The following is a 14971-nucleotide window of genomic DNA, read 5'->3' on the forward strand; positions in this document are numbered from 1 at the left end:
GAAACCCTTGCTGCAGCTCTGCGTGGCCAAAGTCAGTGCATCTTCGGCCTGGATCAGCATCCTGACCAGATCGTCGGTCGTCCATCAAGATATCAAAAACGTGCCTGCTGCTCACTTCCAGAAGCAGAAAGTGTTTCCCGAGCCATGATGCTCTATCCACTATTAGGAACGCAAAGGTGTCCGACACTCTTAGATTCCGTCGTCCGCGAACACTCGGTTAAAGCGCGACAGCGGATGGAACCAATCTCTGCTTAACAACATCACACGTGATGGGGCAATCCGGCTTCCTACCGACCTACCTAGTGCCTTACGTTACAAAGCTTTCGAAAGAAGATTCTATGCATCGGCAATGTGGGATGAAGGAGCAGGGTAGGCTGCTGATCTGCAGCTACAAAACCCAGACCGTGGAACGTTCACTGACCAAAGAGCGGTACCATCTCAAGCTTGTAACCCTCAGAATTTCAGGTCAAAAGTACCACTAATCTCAGCTATGGTGTCTATGAAGGGAACGGCTCTGTCTCTGGCATCTGGCGCTTGCCTGGTAGCCACAGTCCTGGCGGCCAACCTGACCGTCTATCAATCCAATGTCTCTTTCGTCCCAGTCCCGCTGCCTGTACCAGGTGCCGCTGCAAACTTCGAGGCCATTATCGAGCAATTTACCACTCTAGGCCGCACCACTGTTTGGCGCTCGGTTAAAAACATCACCTTCCAAGGTGATACTGGCGAGCCTGAGGGCATGGTGGTCATCAATGAGGAGAGATTCATCACTGCCCGTGGAGACTGGACCGTCCCTACCACTTCGTACAACGGCACCATCATAAACGGAACAGATCGCGCCGCGGGAGCCGGATATGGGCACCTTGAGGTCTACGATGGGGAGGGCAAACGAGTGGTCGACGCGACCCTGACGCCTCCGGGGGATATTGAATACCACATTGGCGGTCTTGACTACGATGGCCAATACATCTGGGCCACTCTCGCCCAATACCGACCCAACACCACTGCTACAATCGTCGCCGTCAATCCCCTCACGCTGGAATACCAATCATTGATCCACTACGCCGACCACCTGGGAGGCATCGTGCACGACACCAAACTCCAAAGACTCAACACGTTAAACTGGGGCTCACGGAACGCCTCGATCTGGAACCTCAACGCGACCTCCAACAATCCGTACCCGGCGTTCTCGCAGCCGTCGTCCGTCGCCCGCAACCCGTCGTTCTACGTCGACTACCAAGACTGCAAGTTCCTGGGCCACTCCAAACACTACGACTTCCGCGCCGTCATGATCTGCTCGGGCGTCGCCACCCTGGCCGGCAACATCACGATCGGGGGCCTCGCGCTCGTCGACTTCGAAACCATGATTCCGCTCTACGAGGTGCCGCTGACCATGACGTCTGTCCGGGGGACGCCCCTCACGCAGAACCCGTTTGACGTGGCGTACGTGAATGAGACGCTCAGGGTGTACTTTTTGCCCGACCAGCACAACTCGACGCTGTACATCTACGAGCCACTGAGGAACAGCCCGTACGAGTACTGAGGGGACTCCGCGTAGTGGATGGACATGTGGAATAACCGTATCTGGGGTGTGATGACGACCACAACGACAATGACGATGGACGATCAGCGACGAGGAAGTAGAGTAATGGAGGAATCTGAAGCGCGTGGCGGCCGAGGATTGAATATATCGAACGTGCCCAAAGTACGAGGTACATAGGTAGATGCAGTTACAGCTTCAATTATCCAGACGGAGTACATAGCTTTTATCCCAGTCAAGCTGCACATACATTACATGTACATAGATCATGCATGCTGGACAAAACTTGACATCTTAGACTGAACCCCCTCTAGAATAGGGCGGGTGACATAGATACATAAGTTGCTGATGCAACATGGACTGGCAATAACGTCTTAATCGTACTGAAATATCTCGAGCCTATGCACATACTAGTTGACTTCTTGAAGAACACATATCTGGTGGGTATCACATCAAAAACACAATCTTGAGACGCCCAATGCGAGCTTGATAATTCGGGCCCGCCGTGACAATGGTGCCTGGCACCACAAAATGTCCAACCAATCACGCTAAACTCCTCGCTAGAAAACAAGAGATATTCAAACATTGTTGCCAGAGATCGGGGACGATCAGAATCAGCCATAAGATTGTTGATTGTCAGAATCACATGTTTTCCGTAAATCTCCCGGCACTTCGTCCGCTGCTCCTGCTCACTCGGCTTCCGTCCTGGCTAGCCAGGCTGCGGCCGACTCCGTCTCGCAGCATCGGAGGCAGCGGAGGAGCATCTTCAGCCATGCTTGGGGGCTGCTGGATTGGTAACCGGATAGAGCTGGCAGCGGGGCTGAGTGTCACTGGGGTTCGAGCGGGACTCGGTCGCATGATTGCAAACCCTTCAGGCCGGCTGGGCGTATTCAGAGATATCTGGCTGCTGTTAAGTACTGATGGCGCACGTGGCGTCTCTGCAAAGTCCCTGGCACTTGAGGCGGTTCCAGCAGGTGTCGACGAGTCTCCCGTCTTAGCAGGCGTGGTGATAGTCGTTGGTGATGAAGGTACCTGTGGTGGCGTTGGTGTCCCTTTCCCCCCGTAGAAGCCACGGTTGTCTTGATAGAATGAAGCCCCGGAGAGGCCTCTTTCTGGGATCCGTGGCATGTCTGAGGGTCCCACACCAGCGTCCTTTTCAAAAGCACCAAAGTTTCCTCCATATGGGTCACCGCCGCTGCTCAGCACAGGGGCGATCTTCCGGCCCGCAATACGCTGAAACCCCCGCTCCGATTCTGGTACGCTGCTGTCCGTGGTCCCCGTGGCGGTGGTGCCGAGAGTCTGACTGCTGCGAGGTCGGAGACGTTTCAGGCCGTGAGCCACAGCTGCTGTGAGAGGCGTCGTCGAGGATCGCTGAGACATGGGGTATGCCTCGCCGCCACCGCCGCCACCGCCCGTTAGCTCGCGAGCGGCAATTTGTTCGGGAAGCTGACCTCGTGCCTTTAGTCGACGGCGATACCAGCGCAGTAGAAAAAGCATGATGACCAGCGTCAGAGCAATACCAGCCACACCTCCAACAACCCCTCCCACCACTTGCTGTTGCGTTGGCGTCAGACTGCTACCTCCGCCTCCGCCACTACCCGACCCAGCACTCGAGGTAGCTGCTGAGTCGGTTGTTGCTGTCGGAGAGCCAGCAGCACCGCCGCCCGAGCCATTAGTGAAGGAAAGAGAGGAAGTGACAAGGGACTCAGAAGGATCGGATGAAGTAAGGCTGTCAGACGATGGTGTAGGTGTTGAGGTGAGGTCGCCAAAGACAAAGGTCACCGTAGTGCTGCTGCTGCTGATCCCAGTAGTTCCTACATTCGTCCTGCTTGTGGGGTTTACATCGAAACGCGAGTCCGTGGCGATAAGGGTTCCATTGATCACCGACAGTTCGAAGGTTGAAGTGGCTGTAACCGTGACCGTCCGTTCTCCGGTACTCGTCGTGTCAGAAGATATAGTGCCGTTTGCTGGGTTAGACGGACTCGAAATGCTTGTGGATGAGGTAATTGTTGATGTATCCCCCGATGTTATTGGAGGAGTTGTGATCGTTTGCTGTGATGAATCTGTAGCGCTCCCCTTGACGCTGGTACTGTTTGAGATTCCAGGTATAGTCAAAGAAACCGCGGTAGTTAGCGTACCGACCTCTGATAGTGAAACAACTGTACCCGTCGTGGCTACAGTTACTTCGGTGATTTTCGAGGTACTTGTGCCGTCGTTCACATTGACTTGTACAACGCTTGCGGTAACAGTGGCATCAGGAGCTCTGGGGAGCAAATAGATTCCAGCATTTCTGCGAGGTAGCATAGGTCGCGGGGCGTGCTCATAGCTGCCGAACACATTTTGTCTTTGAAAATCCGACAAGCTGATGGTTCGAGTGGGCTGAACCTTGAGGTCTGTATCATCGCCTTGCATGCCTAGTTCGGAGGTAAAGAGCCCTTCTGTCATTCTTGAGCCTGTATCCCGCGGATTTCGTACGTCTGGATTTGTAATCTTCAATCGCTTCGCAGGCCTCTCCATCATGGGTATGTTTACAGCAGATGCATGAAATGCATTAAGTGGGATTCCGGCTCAAGGAGGCCCGAGGAAAGTGGTCGTTGAGAGGCACACCTGCGGTTCCCTTTCAGTCCTGAGGATTGTAGATTGCGAATAGCGATGGTATCGACGCCTGTAGTGAGGACGTCTTCAGCGAGTGCGAACGAGGTCGCGTTTAGGAGGCGTGTTGAATTCGTAGTCTGAGATGTCCAAACGAATGAATGTAATGAGCGGCAGCTGGCAAAGAGCGCAGCGAGAGCGAGAGATAGCAGACTCAGGGTATCTGTCGAAAGCGGGAGGTGTCAGAGAATGTGAGACATGGGGATGGGGAGGCGGAGAGGGTCATGCACCTCAACAAGCTATTCCATGTCGAAGACGGTATCCGGCCGATATATCCTCACAATGACGCTCCCGGTAGATTCTTTGGGAGCATATGCGATTGAGAAGAAGCCGCCGTAACGTGGTCCGAATCGATATTGAATGAATTGTCCTTGGTTGCGTTGCGAATGGGGTGGAAGCGAGAGCAGCTCCTTTTTTCTGTGACCTGACCCTAGCTCGAGGGAGCAAACACGCACGAATTATAGTATGGTCAACGACGACTCAATAAGGGGTTGTTGATGAGCGAATGTGAGGACAGACAAACAAGACGACAGTATAATAACGAGCGAGCGATCTACTGGGCAGAGGAGAAAGAGAGTGTGTGATGCTGGGACGGTGGTGAAGCAAGGGAGAAAGGCGAGGGCAGGGGGGAACAAGCACGAGAGTGAGCTGGTGAGCTGAAGCGCAGTGTGGCAGCGAAAAGCCATGCAAGTCTCAAAAAGGTCGACGAAGTGCTCCGTAGGGTCGACGCCCCAAAGTCCGTAGTGGAGACCTTAATTGGGCCTGGATATGTGTTCCAGGCGCCTCAGCACAGCTCCCAGCCGCTCGCTGGGCTGGTATGCCTTGAAGGCCCAGTAGCCTCCCTAGCTGGGGGGGCTTAGCTGGGCTCTTAGCAAATGCCGGGGTGGGCTTAAGCGCATCGGTTCCTGCGTCTGGCGTAAACCTTAGCACTGGGGCTCTTCTAGTGGGTGCCTAGTGCCCGCCCCGGAGATGAGGAGTCCGAGCTACGGCAAATCATCAACCCACTCGTTGAAATTTGGTCATCAAAATTCCCCATCCACCACCATCCACCAGCAATCTTCTCCAGAGCAATGATATCGTCCACACGACCTCCGATCTTGCAGGGCCCTTTGTCCGAACGACGAGATCCTGTCGAATCATGCCTCTGCTCAGCTTCTGCCATCCTTGAGCTGCCCCGGCCGCCAGCTTTCATCCCAGCCTGCTCAGATTGCCCGGATGTGTTCTCTTACGAGTCCGAGTGGATGGTGACCTAGGTCCAGAGCCTCATCTCCAGTTCCCCATGTGCTTTTGATTTGCTAGTGGTATTTCTGGCCAGGATGGACCTGGTCGCCTGCTGGGCTTAATTGCGGCTACCGTTGCGCTACGCAAGGCCAGAAGATCACCCAACTTCGGGCGCATCCCGTCAACATGCTCGTTACGAATGGGGAGACTGGACACCAGCCACCTGAAACGGCATACGATTACGAGACTGTCTTTGATGGGCTCATTCTTCAGACGGGTAACTTAAGAGGCTGGAGGAATGGGCATAAACAGACACTGGTGACAGCACAAAGCTTCCTACATGCGCTAGACCTGCGACTCTGCGGTGCTGACGGGGAAACCAGCACCGACACCTCTTGCGAGAGGAACATGCTGGATCGCTAATGTCTTTGCAAAGCTTGAAGAAGAATAGATAGTCCGAAATGTCTTTCCGGAGACTCACCGCCTGAGGCACCAATTATAGTCACAATGTATCGTGACCTCAAGCCCATGGTATGATGCCCATGTTTCTCCGGATTGCTTCTGGCTAACCACAAAAGTCGGTCGATAGAGAGCCGTCTGCATATGTGATTCGAGTGCTGCAACAGCCACGGGGTATTCAACAATACCTGGGTCAATCTAACTTCTTCGCCGCCACTTCCGCTGCTGCTTGCTCCGCGTGGAGCTTGGCTATCAATTTCTCCATGCGAACATCGGTAATCCTCAGAGTGGCTGCTGGCTGGTGAATCACTCAGAGAGCGGAACCCCTCATCAAGCCACTTACATGGTGAGGGCGGACTTTGATTTCAGAAAGCTCTCGACGCCGAAGAGTCCGTGCTGTTGTCTGATTCAAGGTCTTTCGTCGAGTTCTGGCCATCCTCACCGTTATGCCATCACTTACCTTCTCGTCCAGTCTCGACCAAAGAGTCGGTGACCAGACCACCTCCCCTAATATCATAGGACAGATCTTATCTCCCTGATGCAGGATACTCCGAACACCCCGACTGGATTGCTGCCGACCCTCTCAGTTCAAGACTGATATCCGGTTCAAGATACCGGTCAAGCGCTCTTTGTCACCGGCGAACTGAAGGTCTCCTGTACCATCTCGGATGTGGAGACCACAAATACTGGCCCAAAGCCCTCCTCTGTCAAGACTTTCGTCCCAGCCCTCGCAACTCGGAGGAAAGGAGGTTCCATCAAGCAACTTTTGTCGCCGGATCGGCAATCCCCCTCACAAGCTCGGCTTCCTCGTGCACGGGTGTGCCGTCGAGGGTCGCTGGAATTGCGTGAGGCCCGGCGGCATTACTAGGATCTGGCGGGTGGCCTAGGATCTGAGGTATTGCTCGTATCCTTTCAGCGGACTCCGTACAGTCCAATGAACTGGTGTACAGTAGTGTCGTGCACGTAGGCAATCCGGATACTGAGACAATGCCTTGCCCACAGTGGGCCAGGATACGATGAATTGTTCTGCCCGCCATTGGACTTCTCGGTCCCCCTGCTGCCGTAACAAACAGGCTGAACAGGCTCACCAGGCGTGTTGCCCAAGCAGCATCTTCAGCCTATCACGGGATTCTTCTCTGGTAAGTCGTTTGAGTTGTTTTCTGGATGACTGCGGAGGGCCGAACATATACAGACGCCACGAGGTCGAGTGTTGTCCGTCCGCTTCATGTTGCTTGTGTAAGATAACATAAGGACCAGAATGCGATATGTTGCTCACCGGAAGATAACAACGGCGTTACTAATATAACTCTTGTCCTCATTGCCAATCAGCGCCACCGGATTTGGGTGATACATACAACCAGGACCTACAGTGTAAATCATGCGTTCGTCGAGCACTTCGATCAGCTTATGCAGACTCATTGTTCTCCGCAGTTCAGGCCCCGAAGCTGTTCTCCTCTTCCCTTGAGGCCATCAACAAAGGAAAGTTCGACCAGCGGCGCTCGTATGAGTGAGTCCCAAAAGCGTTTTACTCTTCAATTGGTTGGGAGAAAGGCCGTCGGGTCAGTCTAAGACAGAGAGGCAATGCCTCTATGCCGGTACTCGATGGCCACGTCTACGCCATATTGCATACGTGAGCTGCAGCAAATTTTCTTATTCGACACGAATATGCTGGTTGTTGGAGAAAAGGTTGTTACGGGGACAAATCCTTATTCCTCGATCCGCAGTATCATATACCCTAGCGCCGAACATCGAGGCAACAGAAGGAGAAGCCTGCCCCTGCTAACATCGCGTGGGGAGACAAGAGTGCCAACAAACTGCCGGGCTTCGAGCTCTGGAAGCACATACGAATGGGGGAAACTCGATCTTCTACACTCAACGCTGTGAACCTCGGGTCGATTCGCTCCGTGCGGGGATGTCGAATCCTGCTGGCGGACGGCACTCATTTAAATTGGCATTTGCTCCTGGCGATTTCGATGGCGATATACTGTTTCTATACGGGACGGTGACAGCGAGGCACGGCCAGAGGGCTACGTGACACAGTGTGAGACCATGGCAGCAGCAGCCGGGGACCTATTCTCCACCATCAACCGAGCCAAGCTGGGCAAAATCGAGGCAGAGATAAATGGAGACGCTGAATTCAAGGCGTCGGCAGCCAACGTGGACAATGTCCAATTTGCAATCTGTGCTGCAGACTCTAGCGACAAGCTGCTCTTCAGCATCAAGCAGGGCAAGGTGACAGTCGAAGATGGCTCAGCTGCTGGCGGGAGGCCACAATTCAACCTCAACGCGCAATCAGAACACTGGCAGCAAGTCTTCGCAGCCGTACCCAAGCGGCCGTTTCAATCCTACTGGGGAATGCTCCGGCTGCTGGGCCAGAGCTCTGGTGTGGAGGTCACCGGCGACAAGGAAACCTTCACCAAACATGCCCGGCTGTGGAGGCTCGTGATAGACCGGATTCGAGACGCACTGCACCCTCCGCCCGCGGCATTAACAGTGGCGGAGTATACCCCGGACGATGAGCGCGACGACGACTCCATCGTGGGCCACTACACCTGGCTCACCCTGGCGCCGGTGGGGAAGTGCAAGATCTTCTACGAGACCTCCGGGCAAGGCGAACAAGACGTCCTCTTCCTCCACACCGCCGGGGCCGACTCGCGGCAGTATCACTCGCTGATGCTCAACAGGGCGCTCCAGAGCCGATGTACCATGTACGCCTTCGACCTGCCGGGCCACGGCCGCTCGTTCCCCGGGACGCACCAATACCCCCAGTCGTACGCGAACAGCGAGGACTTCTACATCGCGGCCATCCACCAGATGATCGCGAAGCTCAAGCTGAAACACGTCATCGTCTCCGGCGCCAGCATGGGCGGCCAGGTGTGCCTGGCGGTGGCGCTGCGAGCGCGCGAGATGGGCGTGCGCGGCGTGATCCCCTGCGAAGCATGCGACTATCTGCCCGCGCAGCAGGCGGCGGCCATCTACTCGCTGCAGGGCGACGAGGCGGTGCTCAACGCCGAGCGCGTGTGCGGCATGATCTCGCCCACCTCGCCGGCCCTCTACAAGCGGCTGAACTGGTGGCTGTACTCGGCCCAGGCCTCGCAGATCTTCCCGGGCGACCTGAAGTTCTACTTCGAGGGCTGGGACGGCCGCGACCGCATGGCCCACATCGACACCGCCCTCTGCCCCGTGTACATGCTCACGGGCGAGTACGACTACAGCTGCTCGCCCGAGACGAGCCGGCGCACGGCCGACAAGATCCAGGGCGCCGTGTTCGAGGAGATGAAGGGCCTGGGCCATTTCCCCTTCAGCGAAGACCCCGAGCGGTTCCTGCCCTACTTCCTCAGGGCGCTGGATCATATACAGGCGGTGCAGTAATGACGGCTGTGTGAGGTACTGGGAACGCTGTTTGCCTGGTAATAGATACTGGATAAGCACCAGGCTGGATCCAATCTTGAGCATATAATATATACCGAGTACATGTCATGTCATCCAAGCCCCTTACGCATATACTCCATAAAATAGCAGGCCTCGTGCCCTTTGCCCTCCAAATATAAATACACCGTCACACGGAATCAAAAGCCCCCAATGGAAATCCTCCTGGCAGAAAAAAGCAAATGCTTGTCGTCCTGTACTCGCTTTACATGGTGAGGGTTCTGTTCTCAGTCTGTCGCCCATGTCTCTGTGCAATGATTCCGTGATAGGATAGATACACTATCACGACGGCGGGATCGCCGCCTGAGCGGCCCTCAATCCACCCACGACCGTGAAACTTAGGATCGGTGAGATGAGGTAGGAAATCTACTCGCGTCCCCAGTCACAGTCAGTTTATACCGTTTGAACTCCCCCACAAGTAGGGGCAGGCGGCTTGTATCATGCGAAATAAGGCGAACAGGAGACTCGGGCAATGCACGGGGTCGGGTCGGGACTCACCGTCAACAGCTTCGCGATGTTGCGCTCGTCTTCCTCCTCCGCGTCGCTGACCTGGATGAGCGTGATCAATTTCATTGCCGGCGGGCCGGTTGGCTATAGGGGTGTGAAATAGAAGTGGCGGTTAGTTCATGGCCATCATACCAACCAAAGAACATAATTAATGTGCGCTAAGGGTAGACGAGTGAAAGAGAAGGGTCAAGGTTCCACACACTCACCATCAACATCATGGCAAACCACAGCATCGGATCTGGTCCCAGCACGGTCGACCTGGACGCGAGCAAGAAGATAAAGTAGATGGAGGCCGCGGGCCACAGCACAAACCGCGTGACCATGATGAACGTCACGGTCAGCCAGGGCATGTGCTGCGTCTTCTGGCCCTCGGCCGCGGCTTTGCGGGCCTCTTGCATGGCGGTGTAGAGGCTCACGCCGGCGACGACGACGGGTAAGGGCACGAACAGGCCGCCAATGTTCTTCAGCGAGGCGGTTAGCCACGCGGTGAAGATGCCGCCCTCGTAGGTGTCGTTGAAGAAGGCGCGGTGCAGCACCGGGATCAGGCCGATGACGACGCCCACGATCGCGCCCAGGAGGGGCGCGTTGAAGAAGTCCGACACGAACAGCAGCCACCACTGCGCGCGCGGGCCGAGCTTGTACCATTGCCTCTTGGGCACGATGGACGCGCGCCGGTGCAGGGGCACGGCGAGCGACGGGCGCCGCGAAGGTTGAGATTGGGAGGACGGGCGGCCACCACCACCACCACCGCCTCCGCCGCTGGCCCCGACGAATGACGACCGGCGCGTCGACGGGAAGAACGAGTTCTCCGTGTAGCTGGCGAAGGAGATGGTCGACTGGCGCTGCGGGAAGGTGTACGTGTCGGGACTCTGCAGCAGGCCCGTCTCCTCGTTGGCCAAGGCCTCGTCTGGTTCGCGGTACGTGCGCTCGACGGCGTCAAAGGGCTCGTCATCGTCGTCATCGTGGCCGCCCGGTCCGTCGTCCTTGGACTCCTCCTCCTCGGGGGCATGTTCGGTGTCGATCAGTCTCGGCCCGACCGCAAAGGTCAGACAGCTGCTGACTGTGGCAAAGACCAGGAAGTAGCTCTTGGCGCGCTCGACGGCGGCGTCGGTCGTCTCGTCCGTCACGATCAGCGCACGCAGGATGCCCGTCTCGTCCAGCGCCTCGATCAGCAGGAGTGGGTACGACGTCGTGTTGTTGAACATCAGCGCCACGGTGGTCCAGTCGGGCATGCCGAGCCACAGGTGCGCGACGATGCCGATCAGGAAGGAGATCAGGTGGCAGACGATGGCCCAGATGAAGACGATGAGGTAGCGCCTCGCCGAGCCCGCGTGCAGCTCGGAGCCAATCTTGACCACCAGCAGGGCAGGGAGGAACATGCGCACGCAGATCTTGGAGATGGCCTTGGTGTTGGCCGAGTTGAGCAGCTTGAGATGGGCGGCGACCCCTCCGTAGAAGATGACCAGCAGCACGGAGAGGGAGGCCTGGATGGCGGCCAGGAAGGAGTTGAGGAGGCCTGTCGGCGCCATTGTGGACGTATGTATGTGCACGAGGAGCAGGGGGTCAAGAGTCAAGAGCTGGATTGAATGCGCTGGCTCTTGTATACTCGGTGCTACTTGGACTGCGGTGCGGTGCGAGACAGTCAAAAGTGGAGAGGTAGAAGCGCCGCCGAAGCTCTGAGTCCTAATTCCTCGCCGACATCATCGGCTCCCGAAGCTTGACTTGACATGCACAGCAACTGCTCAGCAATTACGAGATACCAGCACCTAATAAAAAAGCAACGATGCCACTAGACTCGATCCGATGCTGGATGTGCGGCTGGTGAGCTGAGCGGCGCTTCAGGCGTCGAGCACGTCATCCTATTAATTAGCCAGACTCCCGCGTTCGCTTGAACCTTTGGTGCTTGGACCTCAGCCTTTCCTTTGTATCAAGAGAGAAAATCAAATTCATATAGGCTGAACGTGCATATGCTTCCCTTTGCAGACCAAACCCAATCCAAATTCCTGGCCTGGTTCATCTGTTCCGTCGTAACCTATAGCCAAACTCCATTCACCGGAACTCGACTGCCGGAAACCATTTCTTGACCCCGACTGGCTCTTTACAGTCCTCCTCCCCGCAGCCACAAGGCTGGGGTTGCGCCACCGTGGTGCCCTCTGGTAGCATCTTGATGGTCTGGTAGGGTTGAGAGCCAGGGTCGTAGTACAGCCCGTCAATCTCCCCCGTCAGACGGTTGAGGGCAATATAGTAAAAGCCCGCAATGGTCAGTCCCCACGATGTAGATCCACTGCCGATTCCACCAGGTCCACGCCCGGCCGATCGCCCGGTCGTTGAGGGAGCCGTGGTGAAGATGGTCCTCGTAGAGCTTGCATTTGTAGCGCCCCCTGGAGGTGTCACAAAACATCTTTCCTTCCAGCGCATGAGAATCCACTCCTTCCCCAGCTTTTCTTCAATCCACTTGGCACTCCCCAGGCTGCGAGCCATGATCTCGTCGTCCTCCGCTTCCTTGTCTTCGGGAGACTTGGAAACGTTGTTGGGCGAGTCGTCGACGGTAGTATCGTCCGTCGAAGGCGAGGGTGCGTCTGAGGGACCGGGCGCATCCTTGTGCTCGCCTTCCCCACCAGCCGCTTTCCGGAACGCGTCCCAAAGGGCGCTGCTTTGTTGATACTCGCTTCTTTGCTTCCCCCGCAGATGGCGGATTCGGTCAATCTCTTTTCTGAAAGGCCCCAGACGTTCCCAGTACCGCGCATCCACATCAAGGCCACCTACTTCGTAGTCACGGCCCAATTTCTCCGTCTCCAAAGGCTGCCTTCGGAAATCGATAATCTCTCCCACGAAGAAACTGGACATGCTGGTTGTTGTGCCAATAGTTGCGCCTGGCTGTGGGACACCAGATTGGTGCCAAGAAGAGAGCTTTTCAGGCATCTGGCTGGCGGACATTGTCCCAGTCACCGTCATGGCTTCCCAGTCGACGGAATGAATGGTCACCTTCACCGGCCAGTGATCTGGCTCCGTAGATTGAGAAGGGGACTGCGTAGGATGGGAAGACAGCGACGTGGTCGAACGTTGAGGTGAACCCCATCGGCCATTGCTGTCCTGCAGAATCAGGTCGGAGAGGTAACTCTCTGCAGTCTGCAGAGCCTGAGTGTTAGACTCCGCAACCTCGTTGTTGAAGGTATGGCCGCGAGACATTTCCCTCTGTCGAGCTATGGTTCTGCGGATCAGCTGGCGCTGCCTTTCGCGCCGAAGATTTGCAGCCGAGACAGGAGCGCTGCGGACCGGTTCGCGGTCAGTAGACTGCAGGCCATGCCAAACCATTCCGACTTGTAACCAAGAACTGTACTGCGGGACAGGAAGACTGTTAATGTGCATGGGAAGGTCACTGGGGGTATTGGAGTCGTCCGACGCATACAAGGAGTCGAGCCCGAGTTCTCTGGCTGCCTCGAGACCACCTTCTATGCCAGTATGCCTCAACTGGGAGAGATAGCGAATCAGCTTCCTCACCCGCTTGAATGCATCGGATCGTTTCGGACTGATTGACGCCCCAGATCGAGGTCCAGTAGGCTCCCGGCTGTTTTGCGAAGGCTCTCTTCGATTGCCCGGAAAATAGCCCGAGAGCGGAGGTAATGTGACAGTCAACTCATCATCTACGTCTTCTCCCCAGAGGGCTCGAAGGGCACTAGCTGTGGGCACCGCTCCCATGTCGGAGCTCCTGGGAAGCCTTTGGGTACCACGACTTGGTCCCTGGTGCACCAGAACATCGTCGTGGAGGTGCAGAGAGTAGCCCCTTGTACCAGCGCTGGAGCTACGAGCCGTCGCCATCCTCAGAGGTTCCATATCTGCATCGCTATCGTCGGAGGAGTGGGGTAACGGTGGCATGGCGCCCGAGAGAATTAGACGGTCCCGGGCAGATATAAAAACATCCATGATGGGATCGGAAGTCGAGACAACACTTGGGCGGTTGTTATCTCGTTCCACGCCTGCCACTTCATCCCTTTGAGTCGGTATCGTAGCCGGCACCTGACTCTCAGTAGCCCACTCTTGAAATTCTGCTCCTGTGAGATCGACCAGGACAGGGCCAGCTCGTTGTGTGACAAAACCGTCGGCCTCGTTTGCCTGAACAGGTGGGCGATCTGCCCATTGGTCGTTCTGTGAATTTGGATCGGTCGAGTTGAGATTCAAGGTGGATGCAAGGTCCGGCACAGGAGTGGCAATGGCTTCTTCGAGTTGTCGCAAGTAGGGATTGGGAGGAGGAGTCGAGGGGCGAGTGTCCTGCGTGGAAAGACGGTAAGTCCAAGGACACGCCCCAAGGAACGCAGCCGATTCACAACAAGAAAAGCAGCGGCAACAGCAATAACAAACGTGCTCTGACTGTAGCACTCCCTCAGGACCAAGCATTCGCTTCGAACACTCGATTTCCCGTGTAGACATGAGTAGATACAGCGGACAAATACTTACAGAGGGCGAGTTTGCAGGCGGCATCAGGCTGGGTTGGGAGAAACCAAATCGCAGTCAAGGCAAGGTTGAGCGCAACTCATCAGCCGGACGGGTCGCAATTGGTGTCCAGCAGGGGCCCGTCACAGAGGATTCGAGGAGAAGACCGGAAGAAGTGATGGATTCATGGATCCCTAGGTGCAGAAGATGGAAGAGGCTGAGGCGCAATTAATGAAAGATTGAAGCAAGGCATCTGTCACAAGCAAGCGCTGTCCCCCAGATTTATCCCTTGTCTCCATTCCTCCCTTCTGCCTCACTTCGAACTCGAGATTGCCGAGTGACGTTGCTGCCCGCCTTTGCCCCCCCGGCAACTAGCCACCTAATTAGTTCATCTGACTATTGCTACTTCAAGCCGTTCCCTTTCTCATCATCACCTTTTCCACGGATCTGGACTCCTAGGCTTGATCCGCTAGCGGGGGGCGTTCTTGAGATGGGTGAGGCCCATTATGTGTCCTCCAACACCCCCGACCCAACGATCGCAGCCCAGCCTTCCAAGAGCTGAGCAGCCCTGGTTTCTAAGATGCGCTTCGCCAGACAAGGGCACATCTCGGGAGCAAGCTACTACGGGCGCAGCTGGTAAAGAGATCGCAGCGACACCTCGCCCAAGCACCATCGCCTTGGGGAATTCACGAATAACTGGTGTCCTTCCTACGGCTCTCTAGTCCAATGCCGTGT

The 14971-nt window shown here is 56.0% G+C and overlaps 4 protein-coding genes across 4 annotated transcripts; 1 reads left to right on the forward strand and 3 right to left on the reverse strand.

Moving 5' to 3' along the window:
* The first annotated feature begins 53 nt into the window (after window positions 1–53).
* On the forward strand, window positions 54–1834 carry PV07_10723 (uncharacterized protein). The gene has a single exon (XM_016398076.1). The coding sequence runs from the start codon at window positions 491–493 to the stop codon at window positions 1538–1540; it is 1050 nt and encodes a 349-aa protein (XP_016245267.1). The 5' UTR covers window positions 54–490; the 3' UTR covers window positions 1541–1834.
* Window positions 1796–4839, reverse strand: PV07_10724 (uncharacterized protein). The gene is made up of 2 exons (XM_016398077.1): window positions 4420–4839; window positions 1796–4352 (listed from the first exon to the last, which is right to left on the reverse strand). The coding sequence occupies exon 2, from the start codon at window positions 4055–4057 to the stop codon at window positions 2180–2182; it is 1878 nt and encodes a 625-aa protein (XP_016245268.1). The 5' UTR covers window positions 4058–4352; window positions 4420–4839; the 3' UTR covers window positions 1796–2179.
* Window positions 4840–9275: 4436 nt separating this feature from the next.
* On the reverse strand, window positions 9276–11540 carry PV07_10725 (uncharacterized protein). Its single transcript, XM_016398078.1, has 3 exons — window positions 10012–11540; window positions 9797–9889; window positions 9276–9664 (listed from the first exon to the last, which is right to left on the reverse strand). Exons 1-3 carry the CDS (start codon window positions 11332–11334, stop codon window positions 9581–9583), a joined length of 1500 nt encoding a protein of 499 aa, XP_016245269.1. The 5' UTR covers window positions 11335–11540; the 3' UTR covers window positions 9276–9580.
* On the reverse strand, window positions 11518–14536 carry PV07_10726 (uncharacterized protein). The gene is made up of 2 exons (XM_016398079.1): window positions 14261–14536; window positions 11518–14074 (listed from the first exon to the last, which is right to left on the reverse strand). Exons 1-2 carry the CDS (start codon window positions 14282–14284, stop codon window positions 11855–11857), a joined length of 2244 nt encoding a protein of 747 aa, XP_016245270.1. The 5' UTR covers window positions 14285–14536; the 3' UTR covers window positions 11518–11854.
* Between the last annotated feature and the right edge of the window lie 435 nt (window positions 14537–14971).

This window comes from Cladophialophora immunda, assembly GCF_000835495.1.
Source record: "Cladophialophora immunda strain CBS 83496 unplaced genomic scaffold supercont1.6, whole genome shotgun sequence".
Classification (NCBI taxonomy): Eukaryota; Fungi; Ascomycota; class Eurotiomycetes; order Chaetothyriales; family Herpotrichiellaceae; genus Cladophialophora; species Cladophialophora immunda.